Source organism: Aulonocara stuartgranti (assembly GCF_965226115.1).
Source record: "Aulonocara stuartgranti genome assembly, chromosome: 11".
NCBI lineage: Eukaryota > Metazoa > Chordata > Actinopteri > Cichliformes > Cichlidae > Aulonocara > Aulonocara stuartgranti.
The window spans coordinates 28793400-28807263 of record NC_138947.1 but is presented as its reverse complement, the minus strand read 5'-3'; the positions used below and the strand labels follow the sequence as shown (position 1 = coordinate 28807263).

The following is a 13864-nucleotide window of genomic DNA, read 5'->3' as shown; positions in this document are numbered from 1 at the left end:
AATCATTAGTCTAAACCCTCGCAGACAGCGGCTGTGTCATCACAGTTTCTTACTCTCTCCTTTGCAGTAGCCTGCAGACAATACACTATTCAGTCCGGGACAAGCAGGCAAACTAATCGAACAGTGAGTCATGCAGCGTTTCACCGCAGCACCAGACCCTGCTGGTGGAGGAAAGCTGTTAATTGCTTTGGATCGGAGCACAAACCCAACATCAGCTCCGACGTGCGGACTGAGCGTCTAGAGAAGGACTGTTCAGTTTCTCTCGGAGTAATTAAGATCGGAAGCTGCACTTTAGAGTTGTTGTTGTTGTTTTTTTTGTTTTTTTTGAGGGGGTGTGAGTTAACGACTGCGCGAAGGATCACCGACCTTTGAATTCAGTGGTGTCGCCATGCAGTGGAGGATGGATGAAAGAGAGCGAGCGGGGCGGGAGAAATATCACAGATGATGCGGATTCTGCACGGCGGGTTGTCTCTTCAGCCTCTTCCAGCAGCAGCCCTGCCTCCTGTAAAAGGTGTGGCTATCGTGGCTGTCGGCGACTTTATTTGTTTTGGTTGGCGACATCCTGCAGGGCGCATAGTGAAGCACTGGCACTCATGGCCGTTTAACAGGCGTTTACGCACTGATCCAGCTCAGCAGTAAGGTAAGACAATGCCGGTGTCCGGTCCTGTGCGTGGGTTGGGTTGGAAGAAACTGGTAGGTTTGGGTGACAGCACAGGAGTGTAGCAATAACTTGACTCAGTGAGCTTTGCAGAGAGATTTTGGGCTTAGGTTGTTGCAGGTGCGTCCACCTTGTGGAGAAATTCTGCGTTGCTTAAGGTACTCAGCAAAACCGTACATCATTACAATCCTGAGCTAGAGGACAGCGTGCTCCCGATGATACATTTCAGTATTTTCAGATGGAAAATGTATCGGTGGTAGCCTGACTTATACTGTAATCCAACACCACAGGAAACTGTGTGTGTGTGTGTGTGTGTGTGTGTGTGTTCTGTAATGGAGGCAAGCTGAAGTGAGACTTTCTTTCTCTAGTGTGGAAACATTTTTTTTTACCACAGGTAAACACTGAAACAGTCCAAAAACAAACATTTCTAAAATGAAATCGCTGAAGGAGTATATTCCTGCTTTGAAGTGTTTTCCAATTCTTACCTTGAGTAAATCTGCAGGAAAAAAAAGGTAAACCTCTACTGCAGAGACAATATTTGCTGTGTCGACATGGAAACAAACAGATTAATTAAACCAGCTTCGATGCTATAACTTGGCAGCCCATTTATTAACCTGGTTACAGTAGCCTGTGTTGTCATGGCATCAGTATCCAAAGGCTGGATAGCTTGACAGGAATTTACATGTGCAGCATGATAACTTCACAGGGGACTGAGCTCTGCTCTCAGGTCAGCTGTGACTACTAGAGGCATGTGACACCATTTCATCACTGCTGAGCTTTGGATTATTGACCAGAGTTATCTCTCACAGCGGGTGTGTCATCACACACACACTCACACACAGCTATTTCTTCAGTCAGGTGGTCAGTAATGGCAAATGTGTTCCATGTTGTTGTTAAATTAAAGCATGCATCTCTTGGCGTTTTAAAATAGTTACGCTGACATTAAGTTAAGTGAGACGATGAGACAGGAGAAAGTGACGCCTCAATTGAGAAGGTGGGTTGTCACTTCAGGTGACACCATTCGTTGTTTTATTTGGCATCCTTACAGACAGAGTTTATGAGTTCTGATGAGTCAGTTAACTGCTATGTGTTGACTGAGCTTGTGCTTTTGTTAAATCAGTAATCGTTACCAATGTGTGTATACTACCATGTGAGCTTCATACCTTTTCAGTAATATGATGTTGGTCATTGACCTAATAGCTGTTTATTTAGTTTTATCTCCATATTTAAGCTCCTCAGTCTGTAAGTTTTAGGAAACCAAATCCTTTCTTCTACCATTTGTCTTCCCACGGCATTTAACACCACTTAATGTAGGAAAAGTACAATAGAAGTGACAGTTATAATGTAAATGTTTTCTAATCAGCTTTGTCACTGTCACTATCTTTTTGCTCTAATGTTTTACATTTCTGGACATACTAAAACAATCTTCTCATTAACAGCTCCTAAACGTAGGTAAATACAACCTCAGATAAACAACGTCATGCCATATCATTATTAATTTAACAAAAAATGAATCCAAAACATAGGAGTTTGGGCAAAATGAAATACACTCTTGCTGCTTCCAGAGTTAAGAGGGCAAACAGCAGCCCGGTGCTGATAATCAGATGCGATCAGGAAGTGTGGTGACCTCTATTAGAGCAGAAGGCCTTTTCAGCATTCAGGTATGTATAAAAACAGCGCCAAGGAGGAAAGACGTCAGCAATGGAATTGGAGAAGCAATTGTTGTTTCCTATCAATAAGGTAATTCAGTGCTGAGAAAGAGTATTCACAAGTGGAAGATGAATAGATTCAAGACAGTCTAATCAGGAATGGATGTCCCAGCAAATTCAACCCAAGGTCAGACTGTGCAATGCTCAGAGAAACAGCAAAAAAACCCCTCAAGAGCTACATCGCAAACTCTACAAACCTCACTTAGCATGTTGAAGTTCACAGTATGATTATAAAAAGACTGAACAAGTATGGGTTATTTACCTCTTTGTTCTAGCACAGCTAGGTTTGTAAAGTTGCATCTGAATAAACCACAAGACCTGCAGAACTACGTCCTTTGAACAGATCAAAGTGGAGACGTTTAGCCTTAAATGTACAGTGCCACGTTTGGTCATAACCAAGCAAAGCTTATGAGCCCATTTACTGCATACCAACTGCCATGCACGGTGGTGGAGTGGTGATGATTTGGACTTGTTTTGCAGCCACAGGACCTGGGCATTGAGTTGGCCATGAACCCCTCTGTATACCAAAGTATTCTAGAGTCAAATGTGAGGCCATCTGTTTAACAGCAAAGGTTCAGCTGAAACTGAGTCATTTAACAAAACAATGATGAGCATAGCAGCGAATCTACAACAGAATAGCTGAAAATGAAAAGAATAACAGTGTTGCAATGGCCCAGTCAAAGTCCAAAGCTCAACCTCATGGAAACACTGTAGTGGGATCTTAAGAGAGCTGTGCATATAAACAAATGCCTACAAATCTCAGTGAAATTAAGCAAGGTTGTAAAGAAGAGTGGGCAACAACCACTCAACAACAATGTAGAAAACGGATATAGTCATACAGAAAACAATTGCCTCAAGTTATAACTGCTATAGGTGGTTGTACAGGCTACAGTTTTTCACACACTGCTCCTGGATTTTGGCTTAGTTTAAAAAATAAATAAATAATGAAATAGTGTAATATGTCATGTGCCGTTGCTCATTTGAGGTTGTATGTACCTTATTTTAAAACCTGGAAAGGGCTAGATAATTTTTTATTATGTCCTGATATGTAAAACGTTAGAACTAACTGTAACTGATGCAGCCCTGTGCGTATAGGCTAAATATTTAACAGTAAACGTTAACCTGGGCACACAGAGGAAGTATGAAAACAAGGAGCAAGGATGCTCAGCTGCATTAAGCAGTTGTACCTTTTTAAGCATTTCTAGTGAAGGACAGTCGTGCAAGCTTTCCAAGTGTCTGTTGCTGCCATTTCTTACCCCTACTCCTTGCACCAACAGGTGAAGCTCCATGTGGTACCGTTATCTTGATCATGCAGCCTCTCCCATCTCTATACACTGATAGTATTCCACAAAGTACATGGTGTGTCTGGCCGTGCAGTTTGCATTTTTATAGCACTCGAACATTAGGCGACCTGAGTTTAATCTTGTTATACATTTGGGTGGCAGTTAAATGTTTGTGCTGACCGACCTCAGCATACTGAGAAGAAAATAGCTGACCACTGGTGGTGTGCTAATATTTGAGTGTAAACGTAGCAAAACATTTATTCTGATTATGTGTGCACCTTCATGCAATCAGTCCCTAACTAAGCCTATCCATCTCTTTCTTAAGTGGGTGATGGCGACCCGTAAAGACAGACGTAGGGATCGAACCCCACTGGAGGAAAGCTATGAAGAGAAGAGTGGCGTCCCCTTTCTTGGAGACACCCTGCCCTGGAACTTGTCCAAACACCAGAGAGTCAAACGCTCCAAATCCGCCACAGCGGAGGTCCTGGATCCAGCTGACAGGGCTGTAATTCGCATTGCAGGTAGGGGGACTAAACAGAGTTATATCTATGCACGTGAAAGAGTGCTTACTTATTTAAAGCAGACATTTAAAACAAACTTAAATCTTGTATTTCAGTTGTTACAGACATATTGACATGGAAAACTGAAAAGGCTAGCTAATGAAGCCTTGTAGTAGTTAAGCTAACCCAATATGAATATGCTAGTGCTAATTTCCTTTGCACTCCACCTGTTTTCCCCATAAGCTTTTATTCTTATACCTGTATGTCATGTGATTTAGAGCAAGTGAAGAGCGACTAGCACTCAGAGCTCCAAAACAGCTATGTGTTGCTTATAGTCTTTCTGACTATCCATTCTGCTATATGTTGGCACTGAAAAGTTAGCCTGCTGTTAGCTAACAACGCCAAGTTGGATGTCAGAGGTCATTAAAACTGAACTCCACATGAAATATTTTATTTTCAATATGGAGCTATTAAATAATAATGGTCTGGTGTTTCAATTCAGTTTTAAATGCATTAAGAACTCAATACTATGCTGCAGTCGCATTAATAATGTTATTATTACTATTATTTATTTATGTATGTATTTATTTATCCAGGTAAAAGCCTCTTTGAGATTAAAATCTCTTTTCAAGTGAAACCTGGCCAAGAGGTAGGAGAGGCTGTAACACATAACAATATACCAAGAAATCAATACAACTGGCATTCAGTGTAGTGAACACAAATACACAAATCATATGCAACAACAGATCATTATGACTGTGGAACAGATGTGCAGCAATGAATAAAAAATTTGTGATTTTACGGGAGTAATGTGGAGCATGTGACTTCTTCCATGTGTGTACCAGTGGATGTAGTGGATGCCAGGCCGCCTATCCTTTTTAAATGTCAAACCTTAGAACCAGCAAAGAAAGAACATTATTCATCATGTTGACTCTTCTATTTATGAAAAGCAGTACAGAAAGCCTGCGTTAATTATGTCAGAGCCATTGTCCTCTGTGGGAATATTCTTGTTTGCACTCTGGGCAGAGCATGGAAGATGACAAAGTGTAGACAGTTTGTCATCTTCAGCGCTCTGCATGAAGTGCCACCTATATTGTGGCCTGAAATATTGACTGCTGGATTCCTTAAGTAACGAATTAATGTTAGTAAATGTACACATGGCAACGAGAAATAACTGTACTTTATAAAATGTCAGTGAAAAACAGGCACATACAAGCGCCTTCCTTGAGCTTCAGTCATTGCTATATGGGCAGGATGTAACACTCCTCTTGTTTCACTCCTACTATGCATTCCCTGCCCTTCTGAAAAAAGGGCAGGGAATGCTCATCCTCAATCACCAAAGCAGACAGCACAACAAGGATAAAACCCGGTTTAATGTAGCACAGAATATACTAATTTTCAGTGTGCCAGCTTAGCACAAGTCTTTGATTGAACACAATACGTCTGTGATCGAGTTTTGGAAAATTGTGCTCCTGTCTAGGAGGAAGTTTGTATAACTCAGGATGTGCATGCAGGTCTACAAAAGGCCTACATCCACATCCTGTACGTCTCTTTTTCCAGCAATCAGAAGGCCATGTCAGGCAATATCAGCACCCGTGGGTGAGGCTGAGCTTTTGTAGTAAGCTCTGATGAATGACGAGGTTCTGCTACAGATTTCCTGACTGTATGCAGATGTACAGGCCTGTCCTAGAAGGGGGATTAGAATAGACTATGCACAGTTCTTGTTGGAAGATGAGCACTCTTCACTGATCAGGTCCAATAGAATGATTATATAGCCATATGGAAAAGAGAGTTTTCAAAGGATTCTGCCCTCACATTTGACTCCAGAAGACATGATACTCAGATACTGATCAATACTAAAAATTGCTATTGGGTTAGGTACTCATTTGCAGTAGTATTGATACAAACAGTGCCATATTCACCTTCTCCAGCTGACAGACAACTTCTCATGGCACCGCTGGAAACATGCGTGCACACAGCCCCCCCCCAGTCACTAGCAGCTGAACACATTAATTAGTAGCATAAAAAACTTAGCAAAGCATTTTAAAGACTGACAACACGGTCTTTGTGATGAATTTTGATGTCACTAATACTCACATTTACTTTAAAGTGTTAAACCGGTAATAAACATGTGTCCAGCGGATGCATTAACATTAGCCATTTACTATTAGCAGTTACTCACACTGGCCATATGCTAACTTATTATATAATGTAAGGCTAATACTATAATGTTAATGTGGGAGCTAAGAAGCAAACATTATCAACATTATCTTCTAAATAGGAAGCGTTCATTTAACAGGAAGCACATTTTTTGTGTTTAAGAGAAACATAATACTTTTTAAAGTCCCAGGTTGGACCTAATAAAGGTCTACCAGTTGCTACACAGAAACAGTGGTCGCCTTCTGTACCTTATGGAAAGCAAAAATATGGTGCCAAGTCACCAGAAGCAGAAGAAATAAATACATTTGGATGGCGTTTAGATGGTTGATCTAATCTTTATTAAAAATATTTGTGCATTTATGTATCTTAATTTTGTGATTTTTCTGTCATTCTGTCATTTCCAAACTATAATATAGAAAATGGTATTAAATGTTTTCTTGTTCTTGTAATTAAAAATTAATGACTATTGTGAAAAATTTAAAATCTCATTAGCCTTTATAATTAATTGTATTATTTTAAGCAGATCAAGTTTGTTTTTGCTAACTGAACTGCACATGAATTGTGTGTGTGTGTTTTGCTGTTGGCTTTTAGAGCCCTAGCTGTATTTAAACGGCAAACATCCCTGCAGAGTACTCTTCAATAATTTATTCTGGAGTGGCTATGATCTGATGCTTAAACGATGCTAGGCTCAGACTCCATCTCTCTTCCACTCACATCCTCTTGCTATCTCTTTCTCATGCACACACGCATTACAGTTTAATATAGCGATTTTCTTTGGAAATGATCAGTGCATGTGAACACAAGCATAAAGATCTATTCTAATTTCGAGCTCCTACGTTACAGGAAAATCATCCACATTTTGTTTTTGAGTCATGAGTCATCCACATCCCATTTCCTTCAGTTTATTGGTACATACTGTTACTGTACATTACACCATTAATTTGTGGAAGCTACTGTTATGTTGTGTATGCACTGTATGTTGTTGTGATGTAAAGTTTTCAAAAATAGTTGGATGAGAACGTACAGCTGGAGATTTGCCACATGCTGCTTTTGCCTGCTAGCTACTTAAATTAGCAAGGTTCATCTGAAATTCACTATGATGTTAAAATGTTTACTAATTTTGGTTGGCCAAAATGTTTTCTACCAGAAAGACTGAATAGCCAGCCAATAATTTGAGGTCTTTAATACAATTGAGCACTGGGACCTGTAATGTTCTGTCTCAAACTTATGAATAACGTGTTCATACTCTGCTTCGTGAGCCACCATTATCTTTATTGCCGCTCGTTCAGTTCAACATAAAACACACCCACTTTCGTGAAAACAAACACTCCCCGTTGCCACTACGGTGGACCACAAGGGACAGTAAGCACGGAGTGCAAACATTATAAGCAATACAACATCTCCCTTTTTTTTTTTTTAAATGTCCACCAGTGACACAGCTGGTATACATTTCAAAATAGAACATCCTGAACATGAGGATAAGGAACAGTTTTTCAACACTGCCATGTGTAAAATTACTGGGGCATAAAACTAACACCAACAATGCAATGCGGGATATGCACTCATTAGTACATGGACATTTGACATGTTTCCATTTTTTTTTTTTTTTTTTTTTTTTTAGGGCAGCGATCCGCCTACACCCTTTACAATCACAGGTCAAGAATAACCCTCGGTTTGACCACTCGTCCTGATCTGGTGGTCAGTGCAGGGCTAGTGTCCATGGTTGGCGTTTTAGTGTCTCTAGATGGCGACAGGGGCTCTGCTTGTTGCTGAGCTGCACCATCTGGCTGGGTGACCAGATCGGATGCTGGTGCTGAAGGTGCTGGTGACGCCTTGGCGCCTCTCAGGTGCCGTCGGTTACGCCGTATAGTCTGTCCCTCGCCAGTGCGGATCACGAAAGAGCGGGCAGTTTCTGCAGGTCGGATGATGACAGCCGGTTTCCAGGCTCCGGACTCGTGCTGAAAGCGAATGTGGTCCCCCTGCTGCAGCTTCGGTAGTGGTGTGGCGCTGCGATTGTAGTAACGCCTCTGATGCTCTTGTCTTTCCATCCGTGTTTTTTGCACAACCGTCGGGCTTATGATGCGAGGTACCAGGTGGCATCCGGTAATGGGAAGCACTGAGCGTAGACGTCGACTCATGAGGAGCTGCGCGGGTGACCTGAAGCCATCGACTGGCGTGTTCCTTTGCTCCAATAGGGACAGGTAGGGATCTACTCCCTGAGCACGAGCTTTATCCAGAACTGATTTGGCCGTTTTGACTGTTCTTTCGGCGAGGCTGTTGCTTTGCGGGTACAAAGGGCTTGAGGTCGTGTGGACAAAGTCCCATGTGACTGCAAAATCCTTGAACTCTCGAGAGCTGTACTGTGGGCCGTTATCTGAGATAAGCTTCTCTGGTATACCATGTCTGGCGAATATGGCCTTGAGCTTTTTGATGACGGACCCTGCAGTGGTAGAGAATAGCCTTTCGACCTCAAAGTAGCGGCTGTAATAGTCCACAACTACCAAGTAGTCCCGTCCACGCCATGTGAAGAGATCTGAGGCCACTGCCTGCCATGGTCTCTCAGGGATCTGGTGTGGGATGAGAGGTTCTTTGGAATTCGCCGCGCGCCTCTCCTGACATATGGAACAGTTTTCCACCGTGGCAGCTATGTCCTTGCCCATGCCTGGCCAGAAGAGGGCGTCCCTTGCTCTCTGCTTACTCCTCTCAATCCCCATGTGCCCAGTGTGGATTCTCTCCAGCATGTTGTTCCTTAGGGCTATTGGCACTATAATTTTGTCACCTTTGAAGATGATGCCATGGAAGTGTGAAATTTCATCTCTGAAATTCCAGAAGTCCAAAAGGGTTTTGGGGCATTTTTTTCTGTCCTCAGGCCAGCCATCCTGCACAATTTGCTTCAGCAGGGTGAGCTGCGGGTCGCATCCTGTTGCAGCCTGTATCTCTGAGAGTTTTTTGTCACTTACTGGGAGGCTGTTTATCACTGAGTGGATCTGGTCCTCCATGCCTTCACTCAGCGTGCTGTCTTGGTCGGGCAATGGTTTCCTGGACAGTGTGTCGGCCACAGGTATGTCTTTTCCGGGCCGGTGCACAATCTCTATGTCGCATCTCTGCAGCTGTAACAGCATGCGCTGCAGACGAGCCGGGGCTACAGAGATTGGTTTCTTCAGTATGTGCTCCAACGGCTTGTGGTCCGACTCGACGATGACTCTCCTGCCGTATATGTAGGTGTGGAAACGCTTGCATCCAAACAGCACTGCAAAGAGCTCTTTTTTTCGATCTGTGCATAGTTGACTTCTGTTGGGGTCAGTGTCTTTGAAGCATATGCTATTGGGTGTCCGTCCTGCATCAACACAGCTCCCAAACCATACTTCGATGCATCTACCTGTAGCCGTAGCTCCTTGGTCGTGTCGTAGTATGCCAGTATGGGGCCTGGTTCTCTGGTTATGAGATCTTTCATTTGCTGGAAGACTCTGTCGTGGGTCTGATCCCAGATGAACTCTGAGTCTTGTTTGAGCAGCTGACGCAGCGGTGCGTTCACCTCTGATTGTCGTGGTGCGAATCTGGACAGGTAGTTCGCCATTCCAAGGATTGTCTCAAGCTCATTCTTATTCTCAGGAGGTGGCATGTCCTTTATGGCCTGCAGTTTCTTTGGGTCTGGCTGGATGCCCTCCCGGGTGAGTTTGTGTCCAAAGTAACTCACTTCTGTGGCGCCTATGACACATTTCTCTGGATTGAGACGTACTCCTCGCTCCCGTGTGCGCTCAAGCATGGCACGGAGGTTCTCGTCGTGTTCCTCCTTTGTCCTGCCAAACACGAGGATGTCATCCACGATGGCTGCCACTCCATTGAGCCCTTCATACGTCTCATCGATTTTCCTTTGGAAAATGTCCTGTGCTGATATTATCCCAAAAGGAAGGCGCAGAAAACGGTACCTGCCAAAGGTCGTGTTGAAGGTGGTGAGGAGCGATGACTTGGTGGTTAGTTGGATGGCCCAATAGCCTGAGCGAGCATCCATGACACTGAAGTACTGTGCTCCTGCCAGCTTTGGTGTGATGTCATCCAATGTTGGAAGCGGGTAATGAGGTCTTTTGATGGCTTTGTTTAACTCGCGAGGATCGAGGCATACTCTGAGCTTCCCAGTACGCTTCTCTGCGACCACCAGTCCGTTTACCCATTCTGTGGGTTCTTTTACTTTGATGATTATGCCGTTTTTCTCCATGTCATCCAACTCCCGTTTCAGTCGTTCCCGCAGTGTGAAAGGGATCCTCCGGGGGGGGCACACAATGGGCATGGCGTCTGGGTCAATGTGTAAGTCGCATTCTCCTGGGAATTTCCCTATGCCCTCGAACACATCGGCAAACTCCTCCATGACGTTTGTGATCTGTACTGACATGACCAGCTTGACTAGGTTTAGATCCAGGCATGCTCTCAACCCTAAGATGGGGGGTGTTGCAGTGTCTACCAGAGATGGGCAGTAACGCGTTACTTGTAACGCGTTACTGTAATCTGATTACTTTTTTCAAGTAACGAGTAAAGTAAGGGATTACTATTGCAAAATCGGTAATTAGATTACCGTTACTTTCCCGTAGGAACGCTGCGTTACTGCGTTACTAAAACCGTGATTTTTTTGCGAGAATGTCTCATGACAGTGACGTAAGCAAGTGCGACGTTGGTGACAGCAGCTGTGTGCAGATCAACAATGGATAATATATCGAGTGCGGGAGAGAGTATGAGCGTGCAGCGTTTAAAGTGTGGAAGTACTGACCTTACTTTGAGTTTGATTCCATAAAAAGTGACAAAAACATTAGCGTCCATCGTGCGTGGGAAGAAAACTTCTTTTTACAGCGAAAAAAACCCCTAAACTTCCGAGCAAGCACCGAGTAGCTACGACGTGATGGGAAAGTCACAGAGACACTCGCGCGGATTCTTCAACTGACCGCAGCACACCTACACCAGGGTAACCCTCCGCCTACCCTGCTCCTGCTTTACAGGTGAAAATAGAGCAAAAGGACCGCTGAGTCTTTGACTTTATTTATTTTCTGCTGTGTTTTACTTGCATCTGTTTGAAAGAGTGAGTGAAAACACAAAAAATATTTTATTTTATGTGCTGGAATGTGTAGAAAATAGGTTTAAATGTTAAACTAATTTATTCAAGTCAGAGAATGTTGCATATAATTAAATGTTTTGCTTGATGCATAAAGTTAAAAGATTAAAACTGATAAAACAAGTTAAAAAAAGAGACTTTTCCATTTGATTACATTTTGTATGATGGATTATGTAGAAAAAGTAGAATTGGGCTGAAAGATCTATCACTTTATCACCTCTTCAGGTTGTAAATCGTGTTTTTAAAAAGTAACTAAGTAACTAAGTAACTAAGTAATTAATTACTTTTGAAAATAAGTAATCAGTAAAGTAACGGGATTACTTTTTGGGGGGAGTAATCAGTAATTAGTTACTGATTACTTTTTTCAAGTAACTTGACCAACACTGGTGTCTACTATGTCAAAAGTCAGCATCTTGTGAATGTCTTTCCACCTGCACTTCAACTGGCATGTGCCTTTGATGTTGAGTTTTTCTCCTCCATAGCCAGATAGTGTGCGTGTGGGCGGTGCCAAGCTAACCTGCTTAAAACACTTCTTAAACAATCGGGCAGGAATGACGTTAGCAGTGGCTCCTGTGTCAAGCTTAAAACTCACGGTGTGATGCAGTGAGCCTACTTCAACGTCAGCGTAAGCCTGTTCATCGGCCTCCCCTTCGTTGCACTTTGTTATGGAATCTATGAATAGCTCCGCTTCATCGCTTGGAGTGTCAGGGTTAATAGAGTACACTGGGTTGGGTTGGTGTGGTGCTTGTGAACGGCATGCTTTGGCAAAGTGGTTCATTTTATTGCAGTTTTTGCACCTCTTCCCTTTTGCAGGACACTCCTCCTTCTGGCTGTGTGCTCGTGCACATCTTCCACACATTTTTCCCATCTTATTATAATGAGGTGCCCTCCTATCTTTTTGCTGCGTACTCTGGCGCTTAGCGGATACTGCATGCGCGGGCGCTGCTCCCTGCAGGCTAGTGTGTGGGTCAACCATGGCTTTCAATTGCTCTCGTGCGATCTCATAGGAGCGTGCAATGTCTATGGCTTTTTCTAGAGTCAAATCTGACCCTTGGCTCAGCAGCTTTTCTCTGACTTGTGGGAAACTGGTTGCGAAGACAATCCTGTCTCGGACCATTTCATCACTGTTAACATAGCCACACTGCTTGACGAGTAACTTTAACTCGGTCACAAAGTGCTCAAATGACTCCCCTTCACCTTGGAGTCTTTCATTAAACTTGTATCTGGCGAAAATGGTGTTTGTTTTCGGCATGAGGTACTGTTCAAACCTGTCGAGATATGTGGTCAGCTTTTTAGCTTCTTCATCCGATAGCTGCCATGTGTTATAAATGTCCCTGCCTCTTTCTCCTACCCACAGAAGAAGATAGCTGCACTGGGTCTCCTCGGGCTTGCCGCTTAGCGGGCCGCTAAACATTAGCTTCACATGTTGTACGAACCTCCGCCAGGCATCGGGAAGATTGGCTGAATCCCAGTCCATCCGTGGTGCAGGAACTCCCGACGAATCCATTTCGCTCTGTCAGTGGGCGTTTAGTTCGATTTACTCTGACACCATGTAATGTTCTGTCTCAAACTTATGAATAACGTGTTCATACTCTGCTTCGTGAGCCACCATTATCTTTATTGCCGCTCGTTCAGTTCAACATAAAACACACCCACTTTCGTGAAAACAAACACTCCCCGTTGCCACTACGGTGGACCACAAGGGACAGTAAGCACGGAGTGCAAACATTATAAGCAATACAACAGGACCCACCTGGAGCCACTTAATTAAACACAACTTAATACATTTTAAAGGGGCATTCATCATTTACCATTTACCAAAAGAGAAGTTAACTGTAACGGCCAACTGTATTTGTACTATGCTGTAAACATGTGTATGTCTGATGTAATGTTTGGTGTTTTAGAGATTTGTCGCTTTTGTAACAAATGTGTAGTCGCAATTCAAATAACTTCAGTTTTTGGCACTTTTGACGTCATCTTTTAGCCCCCGATGTTGTTTAATTAAGTGAGAGAAGCGCCTTTAAAAGTATGACTCATCTTCCAAACAAATGCTGTTTTTGTACTGCTGACAGTTACTCCAGACACATACTCAGACTCTTGCCCTGTAGCGGATTTTATACGAGCTGAATGCATTGACATTTTATTATAATAAGCTTTGGATTTTTATACTGTTGAGCTGATTCAGTTATGAAAGGCACTCTGAGCTGGCCTGCCTCTTTTGTGTGCCTAATTGTATTCCTCAGATTTTATAATAGCTTGTGATTGCAATAGCTTCTTAAATGTCCTCTGTTCTTACATCTGTAGCTCCCTGCTCATGTGTGAACACAGCTATTGGCTTCCCTTCAGACAGCTATAACCCATTTCCCCAGCAGGTGGCACTTTCTGTTAACTAGCTGGTGGCCTGCTCGTACTAAAGAGTCGTCACTGCTTCTGGAAAATGGTTCTCATTCGAC

At 43.1% G+C, this 13864-nt stretch overlaps 1 protein-coding gene across 2 annotated transcripts in view; it reads left to right on the top strand.

The window, feature by feature from the left end:
• The first annotated feature begins 358 nt into the window (after positions 1–358).
• The window catches only part of plecb (plectin b), a 130907-nt gene continuing 117401 nt past the window's right edge, over positions 359–13864 (top strand). For both annotated transcript variants that reach the window (XM_082552128.1, XM_082552127.1), the window contains exons 1-2: positions 359–640; positions 3976–4171. In XM_082552128.1, the coding sequence (XP_082408254.1) occupies positions 3982–4171 (190 nt within the window). In that variant the 5' untranslated portion in view covers positions 359–640; positions 3976–3981. The remainder of the gene's footprint in view (positions 641–3975; positions 4172–13864) is intronic.